General features: G+C 49.1%; 1 protein-coding gene across 1 annotated transcript in view; it reads right to left on the bottom strand.

Annotated features, from left to right (window-relative positions):
- Csmd2 (CUB and Sushi multiple domains 2) overlaps nt 1–21,384 on the bottom strand; it is a 537,775-nt gene that overhangs the window by 208,647 nt on the left and 307,744 nt on the right. Inside the window, exons 11-12 of the mRNA XM_051188846.1 lie at nt 15,487–15,590; nt 14,714–14,826 (exon numbers count right to left, since the gene is read on the bottom strand). Of these exons, the coding sequence (XP_051044803.1) occupies nt 14,714–14,826; nt 15,487–15,590 (217 nt within the window). The remainder of the gene's footprint in view (nt 1–14,713; nt 14,827–15,486; nt 15,591–21,384) is intronic.

Genomic DNA, 21,384 nt, shown 5'->3' with positions numbered 1-21,384 from the left:
ATTTGCTTGAGCCAACTGGTGAGTCAGCCTGTCTCAACCCCAGGAGATGGAACTCAGTAGTATGATGGGTTCATCTCTGGAAGTCAGCCAGGGCTCAGGAGCTTCAGGTAAGGAGTCTGTCCTGGCTGCATCTTTAGAGGTTTTTGAGTCACCCTTTGCCTTGCTCTGTACTGTGAGAGAGGGGTTGGGGAGGAGCTCCATCTAAGGAGGAAGACAGCCTTCCAGGACACAGGAGGTCACTGAGAAAGTGTCAGATGGTAAAAAGAGACTGCAAGAGATGCGAGGTTTGGAAAAGCAGGGCCTGGAGTCACTGAGGGAGTGTTGGAGAACTTTCCAGGAATCTCAGGAATAAAAGACCCTTGCCTGTTCAGTGGATGTCATTATGGGTGATCAGTAGCCAAGGTTTCCAGGAGTCACTGTGATTCTGCAATAGCTTTCCTGTTATGGGCTGTTTCTCTGCGCTGATCAGAGCTACAATGGTCCGGTGACATATGCACAGGCTTCCAACTGTCACATTTACATTATCCCCCCAAACCAGAACCTCTTTGTCTCTGCTGAGAGTGGGCAGGACAAAGCATGCTGTGCAGGGACAGTGTGTGTGTGTGTGTGTGGGGGGGGAGAAACATCAGGGATTGTCAAATGAAGGATCAGTGCAAATGTACAAGCCCCAAGGAATCTCCAGTACAAGTCATGTCAGTTGACCCAAATCTCAAGTGTCTTCTGCCTCTTCACACACGCATGCATGCGCGCGCGCACGCACACACATACACACACACACACACACACACACACACACACACACACACAGAGGATGGACAAATATGCCCATGCGCCTTTGCAGCTGGATTTGTGTGTGCTCAGGGACAGTGATGTGGCCACACTGAATCATTCCAAGGAAGTGAGTGTCTGCTTCAGATTCCAGAACTCCAGTCCTCTGAAGGACAGGAAGAAGGGCTGCCTGTCACAAAGGGATCTGAAAAAGCAAATGGCAGAATCCACCTCCTCTGTGTCCCCAAACATGTTGTCTGTGAGGCAAGAACTGTCAGTAAACATTACCTGGCATCTAAAGACAGAGCCCATATTTAAGGTTCCCTAGTGAGGCCCCACAATACAAAATATATGAATAAGGTACATCTGAGTTGCTGCCTTTAGCTTGTTTGAGGTTCTGACTGGCTCAGGACGGGGTAGTCTCGGCCCCCATTGAGTAGTCAAATCTCTTTGCACATACCCACACCTGCCTCATTCCTCCATATCAGCAAGGCAATCATGGGCATCTAATAAGTACCTGCTGTGTACTGGGGCCTGTGCCAGGCACTGGAGATGTAGGTAGTCTCTGTTAACTTGCAGCATCCAGAGGAGGAAACATGCTCTAATACATTCACACAACATGTCGAGTGCCTCTCGGAGCCAGTCAGACAATAACTTTCTACCATTGTAATTATTCTGGTAAGGACAGCTCAATCTTACAACAATATAGTGTTTTGTAAGCAAATCACAATTAACATATGTAACATTTAAAACAGATACTGATGCCAACCTTGCACTTGGATGGTTTACTTACTCCCTTTACCCTCATCCCATTATCTCAGCTTGTCTTCTACAACTTAAACACTGATTTGTTGTAAAAAGCCATGACTATTTTAGGAATGTTGATTTAAAAAAATATTGTCTTAACTGCTATTTATCCTAAAGTTTGAGTTTGGGGCCCCACTCTCAAATTGTGTGCCTCAAGTACGTGTCTCATTCATCTCATGGGATCCCAGCCTTGGGTCACAGAAAGCTTCTTGAGAAAATACTTTCTGTGCTGAGGCCTCAGACCACAGAGGAGCCAGCAGCAAAAGGCTTGGCAATAAGGAAATGGAGGGCTCCCTGTGTGGAGAGAAGAGGCCAGGCCAAGTCCCAGATGCAGGGTTGTGTGAACAAAACTACTGAGCCATTATTATCACAACCAACTTCCATTTTTTTGGAACTAGCTATTTGCACACTGACTGCAGCCAGTGGTCACTGTGAGCATTTTATAGATTAACTCATGTTATCCTTACAGTATGTCTAATGGAAGGTGCTATTTTCTTCCACTTTAAAAGAGGAACTAGGTACAAAGGCATATGTGACTGCATAAGACTACAGAGCTCAGAAGTGGTGGATCTGAGACCCACACACAGGTGCCTGGCTCCAGGGATCCTCACTTCTGTGGCATCTGCCTTCTGCAAGCTCACTTTCTCCAAGGCTGCAAGACACGAGGCTGGAAATGGCTCTGATGGGCAGGGCCAGTCCAAGAAGAGGGCCTGTGCCATCTATGAGGGAGATTGGACTTTAGATGGTCGGTAATGGGCAGCTGATAAAGGATTCTACTTTACTTAGCAGTAGACACTTGTATGTGAGAAAGTTCACTCTGACCTCTGTCTGGGGAATGGGCTAGAAGTAGTGAGCTGGGGGTTAGGAGAGCATTCACATTCACACATACAATAATTATTGGGATTGCCAGGTTAGTGTGGGCTACTTGGGTAGTGGAGATTGCAGTAAGGAACAGGAAAGAAAGATATGCTGCTTCTGTGAAGCCTCTGAGTTGGCAGAAAATGTTCTGATGGTATCCTACACTGGGTTCAGACAAAGGATGGAAAGAACCAGGAAGATGTGAGGGGTCTGAAGTAGGAATAAGCCACATATTGTACCAAGAATAAGGGCGCAAGAGCAAGGGAGGGACCAAGGTCTACCATACCAACGGGTTAGGCCTGGCCACTAGCATGCGCTCTCCTCACACAAGAATGCAGGAGGCAGGAGACTGCATGGAGGGCCACAAGAGCGGGCTGTGTTTTGAGAAATTGCCACTAAGGAGCAGTTATCTGGATTTTAAGTTTAGGATGAAAGTACAGAATTTGAGATGTAACTCATAAATCAGCCAGGAGAAGTATGTGTCCCACCAAGCAAGGCGAGAAGAAATGTCACTCCAGAATGGGACATAGTGGACAGCTTTGGGGAGTAGTAGTAAACTATAGCCCAAGGCCAGTGGGGGCCACGGAACTTGGAGGGGGATGAGCTGAGGAGATCAACGGACTCTGTGTCACAGGGAAGTTAAGGAGGGACAGGAAGCAAAGAATTAAAAGGAGGTTGCTGCTGATGCTGTGATGAACAGTTGTCATGACAGCCAGTGCCAAACAGGAGGGAGGGCAGGACTGTGGGAGGAGCAGAGATGGAAAAGAGGAGGGACAGGTCATAACTCAGAGACAGCCACCTTTGGATGGTGGTGAAAATATTCTAAAGATGGGATGAGCCTGGACATAGTTAAATTCCTGGGAAGAACGAGAAGGAGGGAATGCCGGCAGAGACTGAATGGCTCACTGAGGCTGTGAGAAGTGGTGAAGGGCAGTTGGAGGCTCCAAAGAGGGAAGCAGCGAAGACCCTGTGCATGTTGTCTGGCCTTGGTGATTAGGGCAGAGGCCTGCAATGATAGCAATGAACCAGGAGGGTGTGACAGTGACTTTCAGGTGGAGAGCAGGAGACTGGGGCCTTCGGTAAAAAGCAAGATATTAGTCACAGGAAGTAAGCCTGGATACAGACAGGACCTTTCAAAATGGACATTCTAGAGAACAGGGAACTGACGCTCAGTGGACAGCCAGCCATGCACCTGTGGCTATTAAGGGCAGAGCTGACTCTGACTCTGGCACTTGCCTGCCTTGCTCACACAGACGTGAACAGGACAGTGGCGCTCACTGTGGGTTGTAGATGTGACCAATCGGTGAAGCCAAGGAACAGAGGTTTTTGCTACAACTATGACCGAGTAGTAGCCAGGGCTACAGGGCAAGGAAGGAAAGGACGAGAGAAGGAGCTAGGGGCAGCGATGGGGAGTTTGAGGAAAAGATAACCAATGGGAGAAAGAGCCAAGGGACAAAGGGCCCCAGAGCAGGTGGCATGACCCTGGATTCCAGCAGAGCCAGAAGACAAGGTCCACCTCCGAAAAGAAGTGAGAAGATTGAGATCTGAGAGGTAAGGAGATGGCAAGACTTGGGGCAAGGGATGGGGGAACAGTGTCAATAAGGAAGCAGGGGCTGGAGGCCATGTGAAATTAAAGAAGACCTTGTGGTGGGGACAGAAGTGGAGCTCATGCGCCTCCTCCAGTGTGATGGTCGTCAAAGGTGAGGGGAGAGTGTTAGCCCTGGAGAAGATGATGACTGTGGTGGGCCAGGCATAGAGCGAAGGGCTCACTGCACAACTCAGGTCTGGGGTGGGATGATGAGGAATGGGGCAGGTTGGGGTTAGGAACTGGGAGGTTAAGTCCAATGAAGGAGAGGAGCTGGGGTTTCGGTCCTGGGCCTTCTTTCTCCCCGAGCCCATCATTGGATCGAGAACATAGAAACAGAAGGCAGAGCCTCCACACAAAGGCTTCTGATGTGAGTCTGCCTGGAGGAAAGGCTCCTCCAGGCCAGACGCCGACCATGTCTGATGTCAGCACCCAGAATTACAAATAGATAAATGCAATTCTGACTTGGAGAAAATTCAGCCTTGCAATTTCCTATTATCTGGTTTAACCCAATTTCACTTTGTAAGTGGGTACCTCCTGCTCCTTTGGCCCACCAAAAGCAAGCCAGGAGGCCTCAGATGTCTGTGTGTAAGGCATTAGCGTTCCGTGGGTCTGGCCTCATTTGCCTTCCCTCTGCTTGGTTGTTTTAGCCCTATCATCTGTACTAAACTCTCCGGTTTCTCCCCGTCTTTTTGGGCTTGTCAGTTTCAGACACTAAATTGGAATCCTCTTTAATGACCATGTCTGCACAGAAGGGACTGTATCATGTGTGTCTCTCTAGATTCTGAGCCCTTTGATGTGTTCCAAGAAGAGACCACTTGGAGGGAGCCAGGCTGGGGTGGACTGCTCTGGTTGGGATGCCCAACCTGGACTGCTCTGTGCTGCCCTTCCAGAGAGCTGTGCTGCGTTTGCCTGTTCTTCACTTCATGGTGCCTCACCCAAGCCAGAACTTCCTCTCTCTCTCTTGCTTTCCCTATGCTCTCCTCAGGTCGTCTCCTCCAAGACCCGCCCTAGCCCATACCGTAGATGTCACCCACTTTCCTTTCGGTGGCACTGCACTCCTTCATGGTGCCAGTTACCCCCGGAGCTACTCAGCTATTCGGTGTGGGAATATGCACGAACGACGTGGCACAAATTTAGAGTCGTAGGGCAAGCTTGGGTTGGTTCTCTTTCCACCTTATTTGAAACAGTTGCTTTGCTTCGTCCACTCCATATGTCGGCCTCACTGGCCTGCGGATGTCCAGAAACTCTTGTTTCTACCTCCATGTTGACAGACATGCTGGGCACATGCTGCTGTGTCCACTTTTGTGTGGCTTCTGGGGATCTGAACTCAGGTTCTAATGCTTACACGGCAAGTGCTTTAACTACTGAACCATCTAACTCCCCAGCCCACGCGGACAATTCTCTCTGACCCTGAGCTTTTGTTTTGCACAAAATGGAAATTGTAATAATAGTTCTGCTGACCAGGGCCACTGTGAGAGTTAACTGCGCTTATGTGCATACAAGTTGATGGCCAAGATGCCTGGAACATGGTGGGGCCCCAGCAATGAGATGGCATTTCATCATTGTTATCATGGTCTCCGTTGTTTGCAGAGCCCTGCCAGCTCGCCCACGCAGGAACTGGGCACCTGCTGTCTGCTCTTTCTAAAAAGAACACCCCCTGCTTTTCTGCCAGACGGAGTCATCTTCCAGTGTCTGGCCAAGTACATCCAATGTAGGCCTCCTTAGACCTGTTAGGCCAGCTCAGGAGCTCCTTCGGTACCCTGCTGCTGCTGCAGTGATCTACACTCTGGGTGTGTGTTTGGTTCCAGTCATCACTATCTAACTTACAGGGATCCAAGCAGCATTTCTGAAATGCAGATACCCTTCTTCTGATGTGGCCAGGGACCAGAAGGGCATCATTCAGTGCCAGGAGGAAGAGTTTTGGGAAACCAGATTAACACATAACAGTGTCCTAAAAATAGCAGGTGGGAAACTGAGAAGGTTATGCACCCGGCATCTGGTGACACCAGGACGGGCGATGCTAAAGGGAATGGAGTGAGGCGGGGCCATTGTCTTTTAATTCCTTTTAAGTCTGGGGCCAATACTGCCTCTTTCAGGAAGTGCCATGGTGCTCATCTTCAGAGCTACATGCCAGAGAAGGAGACACGAGCCTTGCCCTCAGAGGCACTCTTGACATCCTCTTCCTGCTCACTCTCAAAACGGATTCTGGTAGAGATTTTAATTTTTAAAAATGTCTTGTGTTAATGTGTATGTAACACATCCTCAGGTGCACGCCTGTGTGTCTGCATGTGTGTGTTCCCGCGCGCGTGTACATGTGTAAAACTGAGTGTGTAGGCTGGAGTTTGATATCAAGTCTTCAGGGATGATCCACGTTGTTTTCGGAGGCAGGGAGACCACTGAACCTGGAGCTTACTGTGTCAGCAAGGCTAGCCGGCCCGCAGGGATCCACCTGCCTCTGCCTCCTAGTGGTGGGACTACAGATGCACTGTGCTCAGCTTTTTTAGGTGGTGCTAGCTATCCAAACTCAGATCCTCATTACTGCATGAAAGCACTTGCTAGTGAGCCATCTCCCCAGCCAACTTCTCCCTTCTCTCAACCCTCCTCTGTGTCCTTCAAGGTAGTCTGTTTGAGACATCAGGTTCCCTGAGAACTTTCACTCACTTCCCCAATGCCCTCAAGCAAGGTCAGAGGTCACTCCTTGTGATTTCCCCATCTTGTAGCACTTACTTCCTGCTTATGAAAACAGGCTATGAATTGGGTGGGTAAAGGAAGAGACAGTTCTGTCCCTGTGGCCTCAGTGTCCTGAAATAGTGAGTGTCTGCAACACATCATAAGGCCTTGGGGACATGAGTCCATAGATGATCTAATTTCTGCCACAAGTCCCTGGGCTGTTGGACATCCTTCCTGGATGGTCCTCACACCTCCATCTCCCCAGGAGCAGGGCCCACACTTCTTCCTCCCCTGGGTCAGTCTCCCAGATCGAGCATCAGGCTGCCAGATCCCAGGCTCCAGTCAGGAAGCCAAGAGACATCCAGATTGATGTGAAAACTTGTTAGCAAGTGTGTGTAATTTTATAATGTTTCTGGTAAGTGCTAATTGCCTGTTCCTTAAATATTTCTGGTTCTACTGGGAAGCAAAGCAATTGCAACTGTGAATGCGCTTACCACAGCTGGTGCCCCCATGGAGGGAGACTGTGTTTCTAGGCTCAGAGGGCTCCCGGATTGATGGATCCTGAGCTTTCTCCTCTACTCAAGCAGGAATGATGACAAGCAGAGTAGGAAGAATTTCTGGAAGTAAATGCCCCAGTTTTTCCCACCATAGCTTGAGCAAGCTTTTAATAATGGAGGAGAAAGTTTTGCTTTTGGTGTTCATGTGTATGTGTGCTCATGTTGTATGTGCATGAGTGTGAAGGCCAGAGTCAGTCTCCAGCATTCTTTAGGTCACTGTGAACCTTGCTGTTTTTTTTTTTTTTTACTTGGTCTTTGCTGATTACACTAGGTAGCCTGGCCAGCAAGCCCCAGGGATTCACCCATTTCTTCCTCCCCAGCTTTGGAATTACAACTGTGCACTCCATGCTCAGCTTTTCCATGTTGGTTCTAGGGAACCAAACATGGGTCCTCATGCTTGCATGGTGAATGCAAGCCCAAGCCATCTCTCCAGCCTGGGTAGGGAGGAACGTCTAATTTTGGGAGTCAACAGAACCACATGCCTGCTCCCAAGTTGCATTCTTGCTCTCAGCGGGGCAGGGGGAGCAGTAGTCATGATGGATGTAGTTGCTGTGTTAAATGCCTGCTGATACTCCGTTGGATACCTATATAGGGTAGCCTCCCATGCCTGGGCCAAGATGTCTATGTGGCATGGAATTTCCTTGAAGAAATCAATGGAAGGGCAGTGTCAAGGCAGATGCAATAAACATGAATGCTTCGAGCAGTGTTCTTGAATGCAAGAGACACAGGCCTGAAGAGGAAGGAGAGGACAAACTCCCCATCCAGTGACTCTTAAATGCTGGGCCTTATTCTGGTTTCTGCAGTGTACCAAATCTTTGAAAGCCACGATGAGCCAACCAGTTACTGTGCCTCCTCATGGACAAGAAAAGTCAGGTTCCTGGCTCACAGGAGGCATGGAAGAATCTCATTGTAAGCTGGGTTTTCCCAACCATGAAGCCTGCGGGGCGATGGAAAATGCATGCCACTTGGCACTTGACCACTGTGTAGTAAAGGAGAGAAAAAGAAATCAGGAAGTTCTGAGGACGGTATCTGAACATGCCAGGGTAAAATATCACAAATGAATCCCCCGAAGCTTTTCTGAGCACGATATAGATGGGGCGGGGACGGGGGGAAAGCTGCCATCTCTGCCTTGACTGGATCACAGGAGCCAGAATGTGGTTTAGGGACGATCGTGAAGAACTTGGCACGCAATGTAATGTGGAAGACTTGATACTTCCTCCTGAAGTCAATGAGAAGCGAGAAGCTGTCACTCAAATCTCCGTAAGTAGGAGAAGATGATGCCAGACTTGGAATCTGGGAAGATCATTGTGTGCTATGTGGCAGATGGGGAGGGAAGGGTGCTGGGTGGGAGGCCTGTGCTTTCAGCAGCACAGTGACAGAGGATGACGGCGGTCTGGACCACAGCGATGAGAGCGGGATGCTGCTGCGGTGGCAGAACTGTAGGGATCAGGGAGCCACGTGGATGGAGGGAAGCCAGGAGGCTGAGATGAGGCCTGGTAAAGGTGGTGGTGCTGCCCATCAACACTGGGGCACAGAGCAGGCACAGGGAGGGGAGAGGGGGTGGCGATGGAGAACTTACTTTGGGGTGATGATATGGACTGAACATTTATTGCCCCCCCATTTGTATACTGATGCCTTCAGCTTCCAGAGTGATGATTTTTAAAAGATGGGTCTCCATGGAAGTCATTAAGCTGAATGAGGTCAGAAGAGGGGGCTGGTCTGATGGGATTTATGGCTTTACAGGAAGAGAGCTCATGTTTTTTTCAAGGAAAGGCTGGATGAAGACAGGGTGGCTGTCGTGAGGGCCAGGGAGAGAGCACACTGTCTAAAGCCCTGACCACCCACTTCTAGCCCCCAGCTCTATGAGAAAACATATACACCTGTTGTTCATACCATGTAGTCTGTGATACTTTGTCCTGGGGGCCTAGTCTGACTAGTATGACAGGACTGCTATGAGGTGTCAGAGGGGAAGCTACCAACATGAGAAGCGATAGAGCTGCAGGCGAGGGGCAGATGGTACAGTTGTTAGGGTTTAGTTTCAATTTAAAGCTGGGGGAGCCAATGTGACCAGCTTTTAGAACACGAGACTGAAGGCCCAGGACAGACCCTGAGAAGCAGCAGTAGGTAGCCATGCAGCCAGTGGGAAGGGGCAGCGAGACATGGGAGGCCCAGGATCAGGCAGTGACTTAACCCACCATCATTTGATGCCAGCGGAGACATAAGACTGATGGGCCTCAGTCCTCAAAGGCAAAGCCCAGGAGGAAGGGAGGGGGCAGGAGGAAGAGTGGGTCCTGCAGACCTTTTCCAGGTTCTCCCAGTGGACCACGTTCAAAGGCTCCGTGATACCCATGACACTCTGTGAGTGGACTTCTGCCCCTCTTACAGAGATTAGGTATGAAATGTATTAAAAGTTTGGTTCCCCAGCCTCTATTGTGGAAGGTCCTAGGTAGCTTGGAAAGTGTGTCTTAGTGGAGGAAGAAGGTCACTCAGGATGGGCCCTTGAGGACATCTTATTCCTGTTCTCTCCCAGTCTCCGAGCTTTCTGTCCACCGTGAAGTGAACAGTCTTTGCCACACCCTCCCGCTGCTGTGATGTTCATCCTTCCTCAGGTCTGGAATCAGTGGAGACTGGGGCACTGGACACAATCCTCTGAAACTGTCCTTCCTCCTGGAGGCTGTTTATGTTGAGTGTTCTGTCACACAATGAAAACTCACTAACATACCTTCACATCTGATGTCAACCACAGGGAGCCTTCCTGATTTCCATCCAGCCTGGAGAGCTAGGGGCTATGGAATGAGGCAGGTCCTAAAACCAGGGTCTATGAGCAAACAGGAGCCATGGAAGGTAGATCTAGGTCTGGCCCAGAGGACAAGAACCTGAGGGACTGAGGTGGAGGAAATACCAGTGACTTTAAGAGGGAGGACTCTGTCTTGGTGGCAGACAGCATGCAAAGAATTTTCTGTGACATTTCACTGTCATAATGGTGCTGAGGCCAGCATCGATATCTGCTTTGTGAGTGGGAAAACTGAGGCTCCTAGAGACCACATGGTGTTCTCAGAGTTGTGGTTTAGGAACCATGCTGAGATTCATCGGGTCTGATCCAATTCCAGAGTCTATTTGATCATCGCAGACCCTGCTGCCTCTATGCACACACCCTGACACAGCTGCGGAGGTTGGAAAGGCCCCAGAACACACACAGACTGTCCTTCCTAATATGTCACGGGGTCTGGGAAGTCCTCGTGGCACTGGTCTGTGACAGGCATCCACACAGGCATGTTAGACCACACCAGGAGGCTCACCATTATGACTAAAGCAACAGCCTCTGAACTGGCCAACAGCAGGTGTTTAATCAATCCTGGCTGAGTGAAACATGAGCTAATGAACATGCCTCCAACCTCCAGTGACCTGGATTCCAGGCTTCTGTTATATGGTGCACCTGATTATGGCAAAGTTTTGGTTTCTATAAAGATTTTATGAGGAATTAAAACTCAGCAGCTTTGGGAAGCTTTCCATAATGCGGGGGATGGGGGGGGGTCATGCACTTTGAAGCTGGAGAGGTGTTCCAGCTCTGCCACCTTCTGGACTTCTGTGTGACCCCAGGCAGGTTATTTAACCCTTCTGTGCCTTGAAGGGGTTGGGTGAGATGAGGTGATGTTTTTTTTCTGGTATCTAATTATGAATCTTCCCTTAAATGGAGACTGATGAGGAGTGAAAGAGAAGGGGGTGGAGAAAACAGAAACAAAGACAAATAGAAAAAGAACAAGATCTTCTGAGCATATTGGGAGTAGGGGGGCAGTAAGTGGAGAGGAGTTAAGAGGAAGAGAAGGGGAGGGAGGAGAGGATAATATTTGGGACCAGTCTAGGGACGAATAGACAAGAGCAAGAGCAAAACAAAACAAAACAAACAAACAAACAAAAAACAAACAAAAACAGATACCATAATAGAGGGAGCCATTATGGGTTTGAAGAGAAAACTGACTCTAGAGAAATGTTCAGAGACCCACAAGGATGACCCCAACTGGCAATCTGAGCAACAGTGGAAAGGCTACCTTATATGTCCTTCCCTGATAATGAGATTGATAACAAACTTATATGCCATGATAGAGCCCTCATCTAGTGGCTGATGGAAACAGAAGCAGACACCCACAGCTAAACACTGAGCCGAACTCCTACAATCCAGTTGCAGAGAGGGAGGAGTGGTAAGAAAAGGGGTCAAGACTAGACTACAGAAACCCACAGAGACAGCTGACCTGAACAAGGGGGATAGCTCATGGACCCCCCCCCCAGACTGATAGCTGGGAAACCAGCATTGGACTGACTCATACCCCCTGAATTTGGGTCTCAGAAGGCCTGGGCAGTCTAAGGGACCTCTGACAGTGGAACCATGATGTATCCTTGGTGCACGAAGGGTCTTTGGGAGCACATTCCCCATGGAGGGATACCCCCTTAGCCTAGAGGCAGGAGGGAGGAACTAGACCCTACTCTAAATGACTTGACAGATTTTGATGATCCCTGTGGAGTGTGTGTGTGGGGTAATTGGATGGGAGGGAGATGGAACTGGGATTGATATGTAAAATAAGAAAAATTATACATACATACATACATACATACATATATATATATTAAACAAAAAAAGGAAGAGAGAGAGAGAGAGGAGAGAGAGAGAAGCAGGTCAGTGTTACACCCTACTCCGAACTGATGGTCCCTGGGGCTGCACCAAGTCTGTCTGTGACAACACTACACCCTCCTGAAAGGACAAACATAGCGCTGCAGGCACACAGTAGGCTCTCAGCAAATGCCATGCCTTTTCTTTTTCAGTAAAATCTCCTCAAACTGATCTGATTCCTTTTTCCTGTGTGACTAACCTTCAAATATTTGAACACAGCACTCCAGTCTCCTGAGTCCACCTCTCCCCAGGTAAATAAACATTAGAGGGCCACAACATTTCTCGTGGGGATTGGATTAAGTCCATCCAAGGCCCAGGCCTTTTGCAGCTAAGCTCTGCCCTCCAATGGTTCATCAGGACAGAGAAAGCCTGAGGACTTCTGGTTTCATTTTTAAAATATATATATCGATTATTATTTTTGCTGTCTGTTATTAATTTAGCCAATAGCTCTCCCTGCTCGAGACTATTTTGTCTGCCAAGCATGAACCGATTAAGGACATGCGGATATCAGGGCTCACTCATCCCCCTGCATGGAAACATTCACTGGTGAACATTCATAGTATTTTAGAATCAGGGGATGCTGTGGAATATGCATACAAATCCATTCCCATTTTCACAGCAGTGACAGAGTAGGGCCTGGATCAGGACCTCCGGCATCCTGCTTGGGGCTCCTTACACCACACAGTCATGTGCAGAATGGCTCCCTGGGTACCTTCCTGTGCACTCACGTGGTATTGCTAGCTGCTTTGCCTCTCATCTTTCCTAGCTCTTTTCAATACTGAGGTTGGAATCAGGGCCCTTGCATGCTGGGTGGATGCTCTACCACGGGGCTACACCTTGATTAACTCGTTTCTTTTGTTTTCCTATTTTGTTTTATGAGTGCTTGCCTACGTACATGTATGTGTACAATATACATGGATGGTTCACACAGAGACCAGGAGAGGGTGCTGGATCCCTCAGAAATGGAGTTAACAAGGTTTTGAGCCTTCATGTGGATACTAGGAATGGAAACCTTACAGTCTCTAAGAGCAGTAAGCTTAACTGCTGAGTCATCTCTCCAGCTCACTCTGTGGCCCCGGCAGGCTTTCAGTATGTGGTCCTCCTGCCTCAGCCTCTGGAGTAATTGGGATTACAGGCCTACACAGCTAGGCTGGGCTCCTTCTCAAAGAAAAAAAATACATACATACATACATACATACATACATACATACATACATACATACATAATATATACATGCCATCATTGTCTCTACAGATTTCCTGTGACTGAGGAGACTGGGGCTGTTTCTCAATTACATTAACCCTGTTTCTCAGGGTGAAGAAACAGCCTGGAAAGACACCTCAGCCTCCAAAGGAGCAGCCAATTGGCTGAAACCAGATTTATACTTGACACTGGTCAACCAGGCATCCTGTCCAGTGCCCTGCCTCCCCTAATCCCAGGCTCTCCATTCTTGGAAGAATCCAATCCCTTCTTCACTTTGAAAACATGCATTAGTTACAGGCTAGCTTCCTGTTGTCTATTGAGTTACTGTAGTTCTGAATCCTTGCATCTATAACAGAGCTTATTTGGAAACAACAGTCTTTGCAGATGGGGGCATACTGAGTAGGGCTGGGGCAGGCTAACCTTATGAGAAGACTTACACACAAAAACGTGTATCGTGACAATGGTGGGGAGGGATGTCTATAACCTAAGGGTACCAAGAACTTTTAGTCACCACAAGACGTGAAGAAAAGTGAAGGATGCTACCAGAGTCTCAGAGGGAGCATGCCCTGCTGATGCCTGGGTACCAGATTTGCCACCTCCAGACGGGAACACACACCTGTGCAGGAACATGTTGCTATTTTGTCAAGGGACCTGGTTTGTGGACTTTTTAAATTTTGTTTTTGTCAGTGACACCCAGTACCTACTGTGTTCCCTGGGGTAGAAACACAACAGGTCCAGGTATGAGAAGAACCTCTGGTGCACCAGCTAGGTAGTGTATATGGGAGCCTCTCTGAGAATGTATTTCCCTCCTCTGTGTCTAAATCCTGTCTAACCCTGTCTAATAGCCAATGCATCATTTTAGGACTTAGCATCCACTTCCCTAGGAAGATGCCCACTCCCTTTTTCTTATTCCCACTGCCCCGGTGGGCGGCCATCTTGCATTAATACCCATTTGTTCATCTCCCTACTAGACTGGAGACCATCTGGGGTAAGGCCTAGGTCTGATACCTAGAGGAATTAATTGCTCACAGCATGACACCTGCCTTCCTTTCGGGACCTTTCTTTTGAACAATAGGAGGCTTGGAAGTTCATAAAAGGTGAGAATAGAGATACCCTATGGGTCTCAGAGTGTATCATTTCCTTAACATCGGTTACTGCCAGAAATGAGGACCTCTGCTGGTATCTTCCTTTGGTCATCAACAATGGTGGTCATCTGTCTTCCTGTGTTCAACACAACCACTCGTTTATCATGAAGTAGTTTGGGAGGCCAGAGGCCAGGGTAAAGATGTCAAAAAGTAGATGAGACTCAGCAAATCTGTAGACGCCAGGGATGAATTAGGGATGAAACCTGTGCCCACAGCTTGCACAGGATATCCCATACACCAACTGATCTGCCCCAGGTAATCCCCCAAACCATCTGGAATGGTGGGACTGAGGAGCACTTAACAAAGAGATGGGAGCTCAGAGAGGTCAAATGTGTCTGAGGAGAGGCATAGAAGGGGCCAGAATTTGAACCTAGGACTCATGCTTGCAGATGGAAACTCCAAATATCCTTCTTCCTGGGTAAGTCTGTCAGGTTCCTTGAAAGCAGTTACCTTCGTAGGAAGCCTTGAATCCCAGGGAGCTGCCACTGCTGTCGCTTTGGAAGAGGAGCCACATTTGATGATGGGTGCTGACGATGAGATCTGGGACGGATGTACCTGTCAGGCTGTTGGGAGAGAGATACTTAGATGTCTGAACCCTGCCAAGAGCCAAGGGAAACCTGAAAGGAAACCAAGGAGCCAGGCCCACTCTGGGTCTATCATGCTCTACATCTGGAGCTAGGCCACATGCACAGGGCAGAGACATTTCTGGCCACTTATTGGGTAATTGTGTTAGGTGAAGGGGTACTGAATGGTTTCCCAAAGCAGAGGCCCAGCCCAGTGGAATTCCAGGACAGCCTGGTATGGACTGTGTCTATGAAGCTGTCATGTCTCAGATCGTTCTGGACATGTGGAAAGGACCTCTGAACACTTCCGTCGTCTCAGTGAGAGGTTAGACAGCCAGAGACAGAAGTTGCCTAGAGTAGACACTGGGAAGTGGTGGAAACAGGGTGTTTCAAAGAAGCAGTTGGATAGTAGAAAGAGCCAGGCACATAGGCATGGCACCTCTGCTTGACTTTGCCCAAGACTGCTCAGTCTGAACATTTCATGTAACTTCTCTATGACGTCTATTCCCCTTGGTTAGGGTGGAGAGAGGTAGATGGGTTATTGCAGACAGGAGAGCACTGCAGGGCCCTGACCCTACAGTCCATGGTCTGAATACCAGGGTGGGCTCTGTAAGCCTGTCTCTACCCCCACCCCCCATCCAGACACAGTATGTCACTTACATGTAGAGAACTGTCTTCTGGTCCCCATCCTGCCCACCGTCCCCGACAGTCAGGGTGTCATAGCCCCTCTCTAAATCGAACTCTTCAAAGGCCAGCTTGATCACCTAGGGGAGGGAACACAGTGTTAGAGACTTGGTGGCAGCTGTGAGGAAGTCTCTGGAAGCCATACTGTATCCTGACATACTCAACATCTCTGCCCCCCTCCTGCACACACTGCCCATTTCTGTGCCATCCTGAGGAATATGACTATTTCTCCATAGGCTATATGGTCCCTGGGGTCCCCTGATGTCTCCGAAGATGTTTGAGGCACATCTGGCCAGTTCTGGCAGCTGTCAAAGAGCCACCAGGCACAGCTGGCAGGCCACAAGATGATTGGACTCCTTCTTCATGCTTTCATGGACAGAAATCCCCTCAGGCTTGGTGGCAGTATCAGGCCACATATGGAATGTCAGTTCTCTGCTCCCTGGGGCCTGAAGGAGACTCCCCAGGATTTCCCCTTTTATCCTCTCTTCTCTACTGACTATTTTCCATCCCCTCTGTTGCTTTATTTGCTGACTAAATGAATGTTCTTGGAAGATTCCACAAAATCTCCCTGTTTCTGTCTCTCTCAATTTGCCCAAGTCCTATCTTCCACAAATATTTATTTAAGCAGCCACCATATACAGTCTGGGGTGGGTCCTGCCATTAACATAACACTGGCCCTGGCATGCGTGGATGTCATCAGAACACCACACTGTTCCTGCCTTGCTTGACCTAGGGGCACCAAGAAGTACCCCAGCAGGTGCAACAGTGGGGGCCATAGCGTGAGAACAGCCTGTGGTAGAGAGAGGAGGGATGTTACTCAAGACTGAGGCCCCTGAGAGCAATCTGAAGGCTGCTCAGACTTTCAGCATGGCTGAAAGGGGCAAGGGACACTCTGAGAGGGAGTCCAGTCCATAGAACCTGAGCTATGGCAGAGAAGGAACATTCTAGAAAAAATACTGTAGACACAGGTCTACAGACATGCCGTTGCCTTACCCTGGAGGCTGTCTGTCTGGACATGCAGAGCAAAAGGTAACTCTAGAAGGTTTAGAAGTGTGGAGTTTGCCTGGAGCTTAATTCAAAGTCCCTCCCACCACCATGGGCTTTCTCCTAAGGGAGGTGACTTAAGTCTGGCATGGAGGGTTGAGACCTTAGGCAGATTGGCAGTGGAGGATACAGAAAAGAGGTCAGGCCCTAGTGACATTTGGGAATGTGTGACTGGGTGGGCGGGTGGGGGCTGGGATGGGGTGGGAAGAAGGAAAGGAGACCCTGAATAACTGACAGGTTTTTGGCTTGGTCAGCTGGGCAGTGGGTAGGGCCAATTGCAGATACTTAGAACTAATGTCTAGCCTGGTCTTCTTTCTGTCCCTTTCATTTTAATACTGATGACTGCTGTTGACACTACACGTCAAGGAAGACCAACTTCCCAGGTTAGTGATTAGTTTTTCCAGATTGTGAGGGATGGCTTCTTTGGTTTCTCTGACCAAACCAGGTAGCCCAGCCTGGAGGCCATCCTCACTTACTGCCTAAACAAACTAATGCTGCCCACACTGGTGAACCTAATACTCTCCTCACAGACCCCTCAGCTTGGCCTTGGGGTCCACATTCTGGAGAACCTCCGCCAGTTTCATACAGATAAGGGAGGGAGCCATCATGATGTCTGGGAGAAAGCCCAGGGGCTTTCTGGAGGAAATGAAGCCCAGGTGGCATTTTGAGAATGAACAGTTTGGATGTGAATGACAAAACAATCACCAGAGTGGAGGTGTGGGAATAGAGTGACTTCTCTAGAGACATCTGTGTGCTGTGCATGGTGTGTGTGTGTGTGTGTGTGTGTGTGTGTGTGTGTGTGTGTTGTGTGTTGAGGATAGAGGAAACCTCAAATGTTTCAATGTTTCTCTGGTAACACCAACCTTCTCTATCACCTTTGTTTAAAGACAAGGTCTCTCACTGGCCTGGAACTCACCACTGAGGCTATAGCCTAGCTGGCCAGCAAGCCCCAGAGGACCTTGGGATTACAAGTGTGCACCAGATTGACGGGTCCTGGGGAATAAATCCCTGCCCTCTTTACCAACTGGGCTATCTCCCCAGCTCCTGTCCAGAGGCTTCTAGCAAACCCAGTTATTTAAGTAAGGGAGGAGCAGAGTGGTGATGTAACAGCAGTAGGAGGAACCAAGCTAAGAAAGGCTGTCTGCCATGCTAAGGATCTGGGCCTGTGTCCTAAGGGCAACAGGGAACCAATAAGAGTATTGCAAGCCAGGGCTTGATGTGAGGTGTCTGTTGTAGAAGCAACGATGTCATGGTTGACCTACAACCCAGGGAGAACCTGGTGAGGGATGAAGTCCTAGTGAGATGGATTGGGATGCAATAGTCCACTGTGAGTGGGGATTCCTTCCAGGATTTCTGTCCAAATCTTCTGTGTTGGCTAATGGCATCATCAAATGGTCCCTAGTTCAGGCTGCAACCTTCTCCCCATCTCTCATCCTCCATAGTCCTGCTATGAAAAGTGATTCTGGGAGTGTCACATCTTAGTCCTTCCACATCTGTTCCTGTCACATGGCTGATAGGGCCAACTGAGCTCCTGAGTATCCTCATCACAGTGGCTGTTTGGATGCAAACCATCCTCCATAGGCTCATTTTGAATACTTGGTCACCAGTAGGTGGCACTGTTTTGGGAGGATGTAGAACCTGAAGGGAGGAAGTAGGTTACTGGGGGTACAGAGTCTAGCCTTGCCTCCTGTTCCAGCTCTGCTCTCTGTTCTTTTGAGGTGTGGGAAGTTCAGCCTCATGTCCCAGCTGCTCTGGACCCCATCCTACCTTCTTAGAATGCTGTGCTGTATCATCTCAAACTGTGAGCTGAGAATTTCTCTGCTCTTACTGCTCTGGTCAGAGAGTTGGTCGTAACGATGAGAGGGAACTAAGACTGGTTACCATCATCATTTGCCTCACTTCCTTCCCTCTCTCTACTGTTCCCCTGGCAACGTCTCTGGCCCAGGGATTCTCCCCAATATACCCACAGTGCTTGCCCATATTCCAGGCATATATGGAAGCTGAGAAAGCATCTAATGGCATGGCACTTATCAAAACTTTTCTGATTGCCGGCCTGGGCTGCGCCACCAGACTGTGGGATCTCACAGTATTAGAGCAGAGGTTGGCCAGCCTTTTCTGTAAATGGTTACATTAGAAATACCTTTGAGAGTCGAGTGGTGGAGGCGTGCACCTTTAATTCCAACACTTGGGAGGCAGAGGCAGGTGGATCTCAGTGAGTTTGAGGTCATCCTATTCTACAAAGCTAGTTCCAGGACACCCAGGAATGTAACACAGAGAAACGCTGTCTTGAAAAACCAAAACCAAAACTAAAACCCAAACCAAAAACTTTGAGGATTGCATATTCTCTGTCACTGTGCCCTGCTCTATGTAGCATGAACACAGCCACACACAGTGGGTGCTTAGGTGCACATGGCTGCATCCAAGTCAAACTTTATACAGTGAGTGATGAACTTTGATGACCCCTAAATCATTGCTGGCCCTGGCTGAGGAAACTCCCTGAGACACCTAAGCATCATCTTTAATCATCTTAGACCATTTCTTCATTATAGTAGCTAATGCCTACCATAAGGTTAGCTATGTTCAAAGCATATTTCACAAGTCTGTGCATGAAAATCAAGGTAGCTCTTATTTCACAGAGAGGAAGCCCAGGCACAGGTAGGTGATGTGGCTTGCTTAGCTCATGCAGCCTGGTAGCAGAGTGCTACCTTCAGACAGGCTTCTTGTCACCATGCTGTACTGCCTTGGAGCACCCCAACAGGGTCACAGGTGCACAAGGCAGGGACGATGGTGACCTACCCTCTCAAGCTGCTCCAAGTTCTCAGCTGAATCTTAGCAGGTGCTTGTCAAATGCATGCCACACAGAAGGCACCCCCAGCCAGATGGTGTTCCCAGCAGGAAGATCAGCCTCCCTCTTCAGTGACTATGGCTCTGGCTAAACATGGTCATTGCATCCAGCCAGACCTGGGGCAAGGGACACCACTTACCAAGCCATCTCTACAGAGGGAGTGCCTGATTACCAGGCCCATAATGGGGAAATATTGCTTTGAAGGGCAGAACTGGGAGCCATAAAATGATTCCCATCACTGGTTCCCACTGCCTTTGGACCTGAACCATACCACAGAGTACTGACCAGGATGCAGGGGCTAATTGCATCAAGAGGCAGGTTCAGCACATAGTGACTTGCTTTCTAGCAGGTCCCAGCACACTGGGTATCCATGCTTTCCTTTGTTCTTTCCTCCTCTGCTTTTGGCCACTGTTTAAAGGCAGGATCCTATAATGACTCATTAACTAACATGCAGATCAATCAAGCTCACAAGGCCCCTTTGTGAGGCAGGAGAACCTTCAGTGGGAGAAGCAGGCATAATCAAGAGGCACATTTGTATCCAGCTCAGACATCCAACTTAAGCCCATTAGATAAGTGGATAAACAAACATATCTTCTGGGGCATGATTACCCAGTGCCTGCTATGTGCCAAGCATGGAGCTAGCTGCTTCCCATTAAGTTATCTTGCCACAACTTAGCACAGCATCGAAATGCCAGGATGCACACAGACCACTTGTACCAGGGAGCTGCAAGATAGAAAGGGATGGAAGGAGGATTCATGGAAGAGGGAGAGGATGTACAGGGTCTGGCAGCGCAGAGGAGGGCATGGGCTCAGAAGCATATGCTCTGCGTTCAGAGTAAGGGAGGAACAGAATGGTCACCTGTGGAGAACAGCCTGGATGAGGCTGCAGTTGGGTGGCGCTCGCTCCGAGGCTGGAGCCGGCTGTTTGGATTGACTTCACGGTCAAGTAGATGGTAAGCTTCGACTCAGAATAAAGTGGGGAGAGTAGGCATGGAGACCTAGTGGGAGCTGGTGGGGGACCCAGGGTGGGAGCAGGGGCTGGTGAAGCCAGGGACTCTGACAATGACAGGGGGTGAGGGAGAGAGAGAGAGAGAGAGAGAGAGAGAGAGAGAGAGAGAGAGAGAGAGAGAGAGAGAGAGAGAGAGAGCACACCAGAGAAGGGTGTGGATAAGATCCTTGGCACAAGACAACCTCTTCTGAGAAAGGCACCAAACGTCCTTGAGCAGGAAGCCTAGGAGCTGGGACTGGACATGCTCAACAGAGCAAAGTATCTCTCCAGTGAGCATTGTGCCATGTGGCAGAGACAGGCACACTGGTGGCCTTTCTAGTCTCACTTTTGGGGAGACTTGGGAACCAGGGCACACAAAGCCAAAGCCAGGCTAATGAGAAAGCAGAGGAAGGAATGGGGGCTGGGCATGCTGGTGTGATTAAGGGTTTGTACAGAGAGACCAGGGTCTTTCCCCAGTCTGCTGTGTCAGACAGAGGTCTTCAAGGGCCAGGCATGTCTTTCACCCAGAGTTCAAGGTGTCTGCCACTGAGGCTGATGGAGCAGGTAATGGGAGTAGCCCCCAAGCTCAGCCAGAAGGGCAAGACTTCATTTATTACAGCCTGGCTGGTGGGGCTACTGAGTGCTTCATAACATAGAGGCTCCAAGTACTCCCAGAGCAGCTCGGTGCATTCTTTGTAAGGAATGGTCTTGGGAATCTGTACCTGTACGGTCTCCCTAGGTGTTTTTGATGGTGATTCAAATTCAAAGAATACCATGGTAGGCAGATATTATATTGGCATTCAGATGAATATTGTAAGAGCTCAGGTGGCCCAAATGCCTAAAGTTGGCATGACATTGCCCAAGGACACCACACACTTGAACCTAGACTCATGCACCACAGAGCATTCATGTACCCCATGGTCGGTGTCTTTCTTTGTTCTGCAAAGGATGTCCTCCTTTTTGTAGTCTGTAGTCTCTCTCTCTCTCTCTCCTCTCC

This window comes from Phodopus roborovskii, unplaced genomic scaffold (genome assembly GCF_943737965.1).
Source record: "Phodopus roborovskii unplaced genomic scaffold, PHOROB, whole genome shotgun sequence".
In the NCBI taxonomy this organism is placed as follows: domain Eukaryota; kingdom Metazoa; phylum Chordata; class Mammalia; order Rodentia; family Cricetidae; genus Phodopus; species Phodopus roborovskii.
The sequence above is the reverse complement of the archived record's forward strand: the minus strand, read 5'-3'. Positions and strand labels throughout refer to the sequence as shown.